Source organism: Porites lutea, chromosome 6 (genome assembly GCF_958299795.1).
Source record: "Porites lutea chromosome 6, jaPorLute2.1, whole genome shotgun sequence".
NCBI classification, from domain to species: Eukaryota; Metazoa; Cnidaria; class Anthozoa; order Scleractinia; family Poritidae; genus Porites; species Porites lutea.
The window spans coordinates 15424052-15434051 of record NC_133206.1 but is presented as its reverse complement, the minus strand read 5'-3'; the positions used below and the strand labels follow the sequence as shown (position 1 = coordinate 15434051).

The 10000-nt window shown below is 41.4% G+C and overlaps 1 protein-coding gene across 1 annotated transcript; it reads left to right on the top strand.

Annotated features, from left to right (window-relative positions):
• Positions 1 to 3017: 3017 nt before the first annotated feature.
• Positions 3018 to 9320, top strand: LOC140941930 (uncharacterized). Its single transcript, XM_073390934.1, has 6 exons — positions 3018 to 3197; positions 3638 to 4022; positions 4211 to 5226; positions 5324 to 5327; positions 5631 to 6053; positions 9163 to 9320. The coding sequence occupies exons 1-6, from the start codon at positions 3018 to 3020 to the stop codon at positions 9318 to 9320; spliced, it is 2166 nt and encodes a 721-aa protein (XP_073247035.1).
• Positions 9321 to 10000: the final 680 nt, after the last annotated feature.

Below are 10000 nucleotides of genomic sequence, written 5' to 3'. Positions count from 1 at the left end.
TATCCTTTAATGATTGGCTTAATATTATCCACGTGTATAAATGGGAGTTTCAACTTAGCCGTTAATACACCACACCATAGGTTGTTGTTTTCTGAAGTGATCATTTTTAATCAGTCGTCATTTGATACTATACTAAAGGCGCTTTCCAAAAGTCAGAACTGCGTGGCCGGCCGGACCGTGGCCGGACCAGTCATTTCGACATTGAAATAGGCTTTTCCTAAGAGTTTTTGCTGAAACACCATCTCCCTCGTGTACACTATTTTGAAATTGATTGATCTGCTTGGATAATTTTCTGAAAGTTAAATTGTCCTTATGTCCTTATGACGGAAATGGTGTGGCCGGTCGGTCAGTAGCCTGTGTACAGACGTCCCCCCTCCCTCAGGAAAAATCGGGAGAGGAGACGTCTGTGAATCGCCGACGATAATAGTGTTCCCGTTTCCCCGGAATGTTGGGGACAGCCTCTGATTGGTTGTAATGTTAATGCCATGACGCAAATAATTTCCGGTGTTGTGATTGGTGAATGAACCTCAGAATAGATTCCCCGGGGAAAAGCTCAGCCTTTGAGGACATTCATATTTGTTTACCGGTATTTGTATTTCCGCTCTCTCGAAAAGGCATGAGAAGTTAAGACCACCGATGTTTGCTGCACCGGTTGCGGGTGGGTCTGTCTGTATGTCGGTATTGTAAATAAAAGAGAAGGCACACAAAATCCAACGTTAACAGCCAAGGTAGGTTAAGCTTACCCCAAAGAGATTCTATTAATCAATTGATTATTTGAAAAAATGAGTCCGTTAGTCGTTCCCATAACTGGTGTCAAATTTAAATCGGCATTCCTCTATGCGTAATGAGCAGTGAATATTTTAAGAGAACCTCGTATTTGGTCAGATTGAAAATCTTTGAATGGATTAAATGTCTTAGAAGACATTTACATCAAATTTAGGGAAACTGAGCTGGTAGAAATTTCGTAACTGAATCGCGTGTGAATTCACGGCTCATTACGCATGCAAGAATGCACACAGAGATGAACCTGAAATCTACAACTACCAACGGTTCAACTTTCGAATAATAAATACATTAATGGGATCTTGGGAGGTACCCTGAACCTGGCTTGACTGTAATCAGAGATCTTATATCTGGATTTTTGGTTGTGAAGATGTTCGGCTAGCCTGTACACAGACGCCAGAGCTATTTTTCGACCTACATGTGCCTTTTTAACTGTCAGCGAAAAAACAAAAAATTAATTTATGCAAATGTATACCGGAACACGATTAACGACAGCGATTCACAGACGTCTCCCCTCCCGATTTTCCCTGAGGGAGGGGGGACGTCTGTACACAGGCTACCGCTTTCCTCCCGGCCTTATATTGCTCGCGTTGCTCGTTGTTTTTTCGCTACTGCATTTTGCAAAATATTTTGTTTTAGCCTTACCGCCATTTACAGTTATTAATTTGTTTCTTTCCTCCTGGCTTACGTTATTCATTGCCTTGTTATCAGCTTTTTGTGCTATCTGCATTTCATTTTAGTTTTTACGGCAGGAGAAGTTCTTTGGTTTGTTTGTTTGTTTCCTCATGACCGATGTTATTTATTGTATTCTCACTGCATTTTGCTTGCTTTGTTTCCGGTTTGAGAAGTTTTATATTTGTTGTTACCTCATAGCCGATGTAATTCATTGCACTCTCTGTTCTGGCTTTTTTGCAATTAGCATTTCGCTTCGACTTTGCCGGTATTTAGATTATCAATTTGTTTTATTCCTCATTATCGGCGTTTTATCGTTTTTATTTTGCTTCCGTTTTCCCGGCATGAGAAGTTCATTTATTCGTTTGTTCCCTCATGGCCGATGTTTTTCATTGCATTTTTATTGCTTTTATAAACAAGAAATTTTGCCTGCTTCAATAGCTTTAGCTTTTCGCTTTGCTTTTGCCGGCTTGTAGTTTATTGTTAGTTCCTTATTACCGGTTTTTTCTATCGCTTTACTATCACACTTTTGTGTAGCGGAAACTTTGCTTTAGTTTTTCCGGCATGAGAAGTTCTTTATTTGTTGTTGCCTCATGGCCGATGTGTTTATTGCTTTGTTGCTGCAGTTCTTCACGTAGGCATTTTAATTTATTTGTTTTTCCGGCATGAGAAGTTCTTTTATTCGTTTGTTCCCTCATGGCCAATGTTATTCATTGCATTTTTATTACTTTTATATACAATAAAGTTTGCTTGGTACAATAGCTTTAGTTTTTCGCTTTTCTTTTGCCGGCATCTAATTTCTTATTTCTTTGTTTTTGTTCCTTATGACTGGTGTTTGTCGTATTATTTATTTTTACTCTTTCTGGTGATAATTTCTTTAGTTTGTTTCTTTGTTTGTTTGTTCTGTTTTGTTTTGTTTTGTTTTGTTCCAGCGTTAGAAGTTCCTTAATTTTGTTTGTTACGCTTTGTATGGTTACTACACCTTATGGAGTTCGCATTTTACTCGGTTTGCTTTCAGGCATGACAAGTTTTATTAATTTATTTGTTAACTCATGGCGCATGTTATTTATTGACCTGTTATGGAATTGTAGTCAATCGGTATTTTAATATCATTTATTCGTCAGTTGCTTCGTTACTGGCGTCTTCTTCATTGCATTTACTTGATCTTGCACTTTTGTACTGCACGAATTTTGTTTAAGTTTTTGCCGCAAGTTAAGTTCGCTTGTTTGTTTGTTATTTTGTTTGACGCATATCTTTTATGTCAATCTGCTTCTCCGGCAATTGCGTCTATTTGTTTGCTGTGTTTTTAGTTGTTGTTTCCTTTTGTTTCGCGATTATAACACCATTTACTTGTCACATGTTACTGATTTCAACGCTATATTAGCATTGCTATCTTTCGTTTATTTTGCCCTTTTCGGCCTGATCCTGTCGCTCAGTTACGCCGGCGTGTTAAGACTCTTGAAAGTCAGCAGAAGGCCTCCGACATTGACGCGCAAATAGACCGCCTCTCTTCCTATGGCCTGAGACACGCAACGGATTTTGACAAGTACTCTGCTCTTTCCATGGCGGAATCCTTGGCTTCAGACGCTAAGCAGCACAACCATCCTAAGGCATCCTTTTTAGCTGTTGCCTCTCAGACATTGCGTGGTCACCTTCAGAAGCTCACTAAGCTTTTCCAGGCGTATTTCCTCGCCTTATTTGCCGACAAGGAGTATTCGCAGATCCTGGATCGCATCTCTATGGTTGACAACTGAGTCCTTCCGCGCAGACACCACCCAGCGTGTTGCCAATTTTCAGGATATGCCGGGTCCCTCTGGCAGAGGATCAAGTAGATTGCGGCGTGTAGTCTGTTTCTACTGTGGTCTGCCTGGCCATACTGCTCCCAGATGTTTTCGTCGTTTGCAGCCTGGCAGTCGTTTTTCTCCGTATTCTAGGCCTGCGCGTGGGCGTTCTGTTAATCAGTAGCTGCTTTCTCGCTTTTCATTTGCCTGTGAATGAGCTCGTTAGCCACAAATAAAATTTTGTTAATTACTAGTAGTTTTCTGTGTCCTTTTCTCCATACCCGCTCTAGGGTGGCAGTTTTGAAAGGGAGTCAATTTCCCTCTCATTTATTTGAGCTCAAAACTGCCATCCCCGGAGCCACCTCCTCCATTTTTATTTGCCCTTTTTTCTTTTCTTTTAGCCCCCTTCCGTACGTTTTAAGGGTGCTTCTCCTACCATTCCACAGTGGGAATTTACGGCGGATTTCGACCCTACAAGTGTTATCAGTCCTTCAGTTCGCTGGGTCAGCTTTGATGGCTCGCCTCTTGAGGTGGCTCAGGGGATGGCAGAAGGCAACACGCATATTGCATCTCAGTTCGTAGAAGATGTTATAAGTGGCCAGTCTCGCGCGGATGTTTCCATGCTCACCTTCAGAGATCGTGACTTTTTCGTTGCTGGTAACCTGCACAATCATTTTCCAGCCTGGGAGCGCATCGCCAACATTGCCCCGATTGATCTTACGCCCAAGATTTTGCTTTGGATCAAGAACTGTGTTGACGTGCAAGATTTCTTTCAACCCTTTAAAGGTCAATATAGGGGAGAAAACTTTGATTCGACTTTCCCCCGCATCGGATTTTTTCTAACGCTCCGTCTTGTAAACCGTTTGCTCAATTAATTTTCGATACCATTATTTATCGGTTAAGAACTGGGGCTATCTCCCTGTGGGGAAGAGTTGGTGAAGTTCCCCCTCCTCATTTTGTTATGCCGTTGACAGTTGAACCGTCCAAACCCCTTTTATGTAATGACAACCGTTTTCTCAATTTGTGGATCAGGGACATGCCATTTCAGCTTGATTCCCTTTTAGGGCTCCCGCGTTACGTTTTCCCTTCTTCTTTCCAATCAGTCTGTGACGATAAATCTGGCTACGATCACGTCCTGCTTACCCCTGAAAGCCGCCCATATTTTGGTTTCCAGTGGGGTGGCTGGTACTTCACCAGTAACACCATTCGTTTCGGATGGAAATCGTCTGCCTATATTTACCATTCTATAGGTCTTCTCGCTTCCCATTATTTTCGTTCGCTCCTTATACCTTGCTCCTTGTATATTGACGACCGTCATACGGGTGAAATTCAGCTCTCCCCTAAGGCCTCGGGTTACCCCTCTCTTTCCTCAGACGCGGACAGATCATTTGCTCGTGCTTGCTCCGCTATTTTCGTGGTTTGTTATACGCTAGTTGGTTTGGGTTATTTTATTGGTCTCAAGAAATCACACCTGGTTCCTAAGCAGGTAGTCCCTTACCTTGGTTTTTTGGTGGATTCTGTTCATCAAGCCTTTTTGCTTATCGAGGAAAAGAAGCAAAAGTTCCTTCCTCTTTTACGCTCTGTTCTTAGTTCGCCTTCTACAGATCTTACGACACTTCAGCGTCTCTCTGGAAAGTGTATTTCCTTCTCTTTGGCGGTTCCCGGGGCTCGTCTTTTTCTCAATGATATCTATAATGTGATTGCGAAGAGCCAACGACACGGTTCTTGTAAGCCTATTCTAGTTACTGGCCCATTGAAACACGAGCTTGAGCAGTGGTTGTTTCTCGAGTCTTGGTCCGGCTCCCTTCCTTGGCTTTTGGAGACCCATCATCAGGTCAAGTTATGTTCAGATGCCTCCTCCTTTGCTTTAGCCTCCCACGCAGGCGTTTTTAGGGGAGCTCGTTTTTCATCCCTCCCCACAAACGCCTGCTCAACCAAAGACAACATTCCTTTCCCAAGCTTAGCCAATCACATTGTACTCTCCAAATTCTGGAAAGTTAACCTTGACCGCAAGGTAATCTGATAATGACTCGATCTGCATGAAACACTGGGAAAGCTTTCTGACCTCTGATAAATGTTTGATTCAGAGCAGCAAAAATAAGATTTAGTCAAATTTTAAAATACTCCATGCACTGCATAACCTTAGCGAAGGAAAGAAAAGAAGGAAAGCGGTAACTCTAAGGTCACGTTTTTGTCGTGTTTAGCCTGTCAACACTTTCTTACACAACTGTTGATTGGTCACTTACCACGCAAAAAAAAACAGTGGGAAAGGAATGTTGTTTTCGGTTGAGCAGGCGTTTGTGGAGAGGGATGAAAAACGAGCTCCCCTAAAAACGCCAGCATGGGAGGCTACCTTTGCTTGGGGCTGTGTTCTTGGCCCTGATACCTTTTCAGCCACAATTCGGGATTACTGGCCTGTTGATCAACGTCATCTCCACATTAATGTTAAGGAGGCTTGGGCCCACGCCAATGCCCTGGATGCATTTTCCGGTTCCTTGCGTGATAGTTGGGTGGATGTTTATACTGATAGCCAGGTTCTTATCTCATCCTGGCGGCGTCAAGGCGCAAAGTCTCCAGACCTGGTCGTCGCCTTGAATTGTGTCTTTGGGATCATTTCCTCATGTAACATTCACCTCAATCTCTTTTACATTCCCTCAGCTGCTAATCCCGCGGACCGTCCTTCCCGTGTTTTGTCGTTGCAGGATTCTAAGCTTTCCCCTTTTGCCTGGGGTCAAGTTCAAGCCAGATTTGGTGGCCAATTTGGTCACTCCGCAGATTTGATGGCTCTCCCTTCTAATCTGCAGTGCGCTCTAGATGGTTCTCCCCTTTCTTTCTTTTCTCCGTATCCTGTTCCTGGTTCTTCAGGGGTCAATTTGTTTTCGCAGCGTCCTTACAACCATGGCCACCTTTTTTCAAACCCCTATGTTTTCCCCCTATTATTCTCATTCCCCAGGTCTTGCTTTTTGTTAAAAGTCAATCCTTTCCTTGTACCATTGTTGTCCCTGGGCGCTTTCCATTGAACAAAAATTCCGGTTTGAAATTTCGGAAACTTCACGTGCTCAATCGAACGGTACATTCCGGTTGCACAGACCCGACCCAAGCCTCCGCACGTTTTGTTATTGTGGCTTCTCAGCACACTCATAATTACGCTCTAAAAGAGAAATGTAAATACTGTTTATATCCTAAAGAACACTCGGCTGTCGAAAAAGAGCGGTGGAAAACTAAAGGCGGAGGAATCCTATTTCGTGTAGGAAGCCTCTGAATGCAAGTGAAGGTAAAAAATTCTTGTGAATTGAAGCGATACGTTTGTCAGAATATTCGAACGATTCGAAGCAATTCCTGGAACTGCACGGTAAATAAATTCGGCGTTTTAGCCAATTTGTATTCAGCCAGGCTTTGTTGTATTCATTTCAGCTTAATTGATAAATTGCTTTAGTTAAATATCGTGGACAGGTTTCAGACAAATAATACGCGCCGCTGATTCTCACGGACTTTTATACAATTGTAGCTTGATTTCACACACTTTTTTTCACCTACGTGTCGTGTTGCGTCAGTTCTTTGACACTGTTAATGGCAAATATCAAAAATCGAAAAAAATTGCAACTGATTCAAACTATTTGAGACGTCATGCTTTACTCACAGCACTTCACTTTCCATTGGAAACTACGTGGTCTTGTAAGCAGGATAGAAAAGAGTGGTCCTGGGGACAACAATTTTGGCAAATGGAAAGGGACATTTCGGTCCGACCGACCGAAATGACCAGACCGGTCACAGTGGACCACCTTCAAAGCTGGTCTCGGATATTCCGGTCGGAACAAACCGAAATGGTCCGTTCCATTTGATGTACCTACCGAAATTACCGGAATTTTGGGTTGAATGGAAAGCGCCCTCGGTCTACCAGACCGGGTTACCCTCTCAGCCGGGGTCAAAATTTGCCAGGTAAACGTTTCAAGGTGAGGTAACCCGCCTGGCCGGGGTCGGATTCGTGATACATGAAATTCGCGCAAAATTCACTTTGGCGGTGACTTTGCATCTTTCATAGTAAAGTTAACAACAGAAAGCCATTGCACTGAAGGTCGCAGCAAGAGCAACAAGTGAGTGTAGAAGTGCATTAATCGCCAAAACACGTGGTTTGCCAGCATTTTTCCTGTTTACGTGCTTAGAGACCATTCAATAATCTTGAGAAAGTGCACCCCGGGATGGCGGGGTTGTAAGATTGCATGTAAAGGAGGGGTTTTTTTTACCCCACCTAAGCAGGTTACCTCACCTACCTGCGGTGCCCCACCTCAATGTAAACAGGCCCTTATTTTCACATGTGACGATATCAAGTTTTCGCGCGAAAGCTTACCTGGTATTTCATTGGTGTTTATATAATAAAAATACTTCTTTACACTATACCTTTCAAGAAGGTTTTTTTTGTGCCTTTTTTTAAGTCATGAATACCACATAAAATTTTGAATATATTTCCCGAGAAAACACGGATAAAATGAAATTTGAACTTGTTCTATGACAAGGTTGTTTTACTGAAAAAAATAACTCCTTTCCCGACAAAGAAAAAATCCTTTTTTTTTTCAGAGAAAGATCCGAGCAGCATTTTGCTCAGTTGTTTAAGTTTGATTCTAGTTCAAGTTTCAGAAATATTTCAATCAAGAAAAAAAATAGAATTTCTTTTCACATAAAATATATCGTCGTTTTGGGGAGAAAATAATTATAATATAGATAAATTAGAAACAAACAGAGTAATTAAATAAAGAATGGACTGGTCAAAACCGGACGAGAGAAGATAGAAACTGATGGCGATCAAGGTTAACATGAGTACTAATTATAAATCAGGCACGTCATGGGTCCGAGTATGTGTTCAGAAAAAAACAAGTCTCTTGTTAGGCGAAGGGGAAGTGCGCTAAGCTTGCCCCTTGTCGCTATGATCATTCGCTGTTCTTCTGTAAAGAGGTCGACTTGTGGCAAGTCTAATGCCACTGATGGAGAAAAGTTTTGCATTTTTCTGGGTCAAGAATTGTCTGAAAACATCACCTTCCAGTGAACGCAATCCAGTCACTGTAGCTGAAATCATTATCAAAACCGTTCAACACGGTAAATCAGAAACAGGAAATTCTGAATGGACAAGGTCATTGATACATCATTGAAACAGCGTGGCGTGAGCGATGAACAGGCTAACTGTAAAAGGAAGTCAAGTTCGTGTATGCGACGACTGTCAAAATACAAACAGAAACTGGACAATTGATGCATTGACGTGAAACATAAAGTAAAAGACTTTTATTGAATTTAAAAAAAACTGAAATGAAAAACAATGTTAAATGTTTTTTTAGACGACATCTGCTATTTGTAGATTGAATAATCTTCAGAACTTGACGGGAAATATGCAGTTGAAGACGGGAACTCAACATCGATTAAAGTAACGATAAGCATGCTTTAGCTATGTTTTCAAACCAGAAATTATTTGGAATAAATAATAAAACAATGATTGGATCCGGATAGGTCTTTTAACCGCTGAAACTAAGGAAGGAAGGAGGGAGGGAGTCGTGGATGAGAGGACAACAGACGCGGTGCCCTCTTTACAATATATTATAACATGTATATAGCCCATGAGTATTTTACATACACTGAAAGTGATGCCGAAATAAACAGGAATATTGCACTCACGATGGTCATGATCATAGTAAGAATATCATTGAAACAACTAAGAAATAATGTAGGAAAAATCACCTCTCACCTCCATATCATTCTTGTTATTTAAAAGTTTTAATTTCTTACCTAAAATTTTTCAGCTCTTCTGATTAGTCGTATGTCTCCTAACTTTTGGTGGCTAAAAGAGTCCTGCTTTTCGCTTCTTCAAATGTCTTAGTTGTTTGCCTGTGAAGATCCAAAGAATATGTTTCAAGTGGTTCCTTCTGCTCTTGAATTTAAGTATCTCTCCTCGCGAAGTGCACTGGAATGCTCAATGAAATCCGCAAAGGGACTGGGAAACAAACACACAAGAAACTGCTGAGAAAAGAAAAGAAAGAGCCACAGGAAGAACATCGAAAGAGCCACCCGCTGACAGGACGTCATCAGAAGTCAGCATAGAAAGCACTGAAAGTAGCGTAATATTATGGACACCAAGGAAAAACTTAGATTCCACTCTTGTAACAGCCTACACAAGACGAGAAAGAGTTTCTCGATGCTCAACGTAAAGAACTTGATCATTGAAGGATCATTGAACGTGAAAACAAATGCAAATGGTGTTTGTAAAGAAGTAATTATGTTGCCTTTTAATCGAAATGTATAGAAGCAAAATCATTTAAATGTACGTCTGCGCAATACGTAAATTTCACTTTCGATATTGGTATAAAAAGGATATTAGTTATGATGTATGTTGTATGCTATGTTAAGTTGTTACTGCCAAAATAAATCAATTACAAGTTACGCACAGCATCGACTGACCTCCAAACAAGTGAATAACAACTGTTACATCAGGTCTCTGAGAAGTACACTTCCATAAATCATCAAGGAATTTACAATTAGGGGAAACCTAAAATTGTGTGGAAGCATCACCAAACTAAAGTCGGGAGGATGTAGCAAATTTCCAGGAGGACTTGAAGTAATACACAGCACGGCCAAACAACGTTTGTTAGAGTTGTCACCCCCGTTATTTTCAGGAGGATCCCCCCCCCCCCCTCCAAAAAAATAATAAATTCAAATTCAAAGGCAAAAAAGACAGTTTTTTGTCACCTGTGGTGCCAGCTTATCAGGCTGACAAATAAAAA

Coding starts and splice junctions, on each gene's coding strand:
- LOC140941930 (XM_073390934.1), top strand. CDS start 3,018: ATGGCGGAATCCTTGGCTTCAGACGCTAAGCAGCACAACCATCCTAAG. Junction 4,023..4,210: donor TTTCTTTCAACCCTTTAAAG/GTCAATATAGGG, acceptor TGCCGTTGACAG/TTGAACCGTCCAAACCCCTT. Junction 6,054..9,162: donor TCTGCAGTGCGCTCTAGATG/GTTCTCCCCTTT, acceptor CTTGAATTTAAG/TATCTCTCCTCGCGAAGTGC.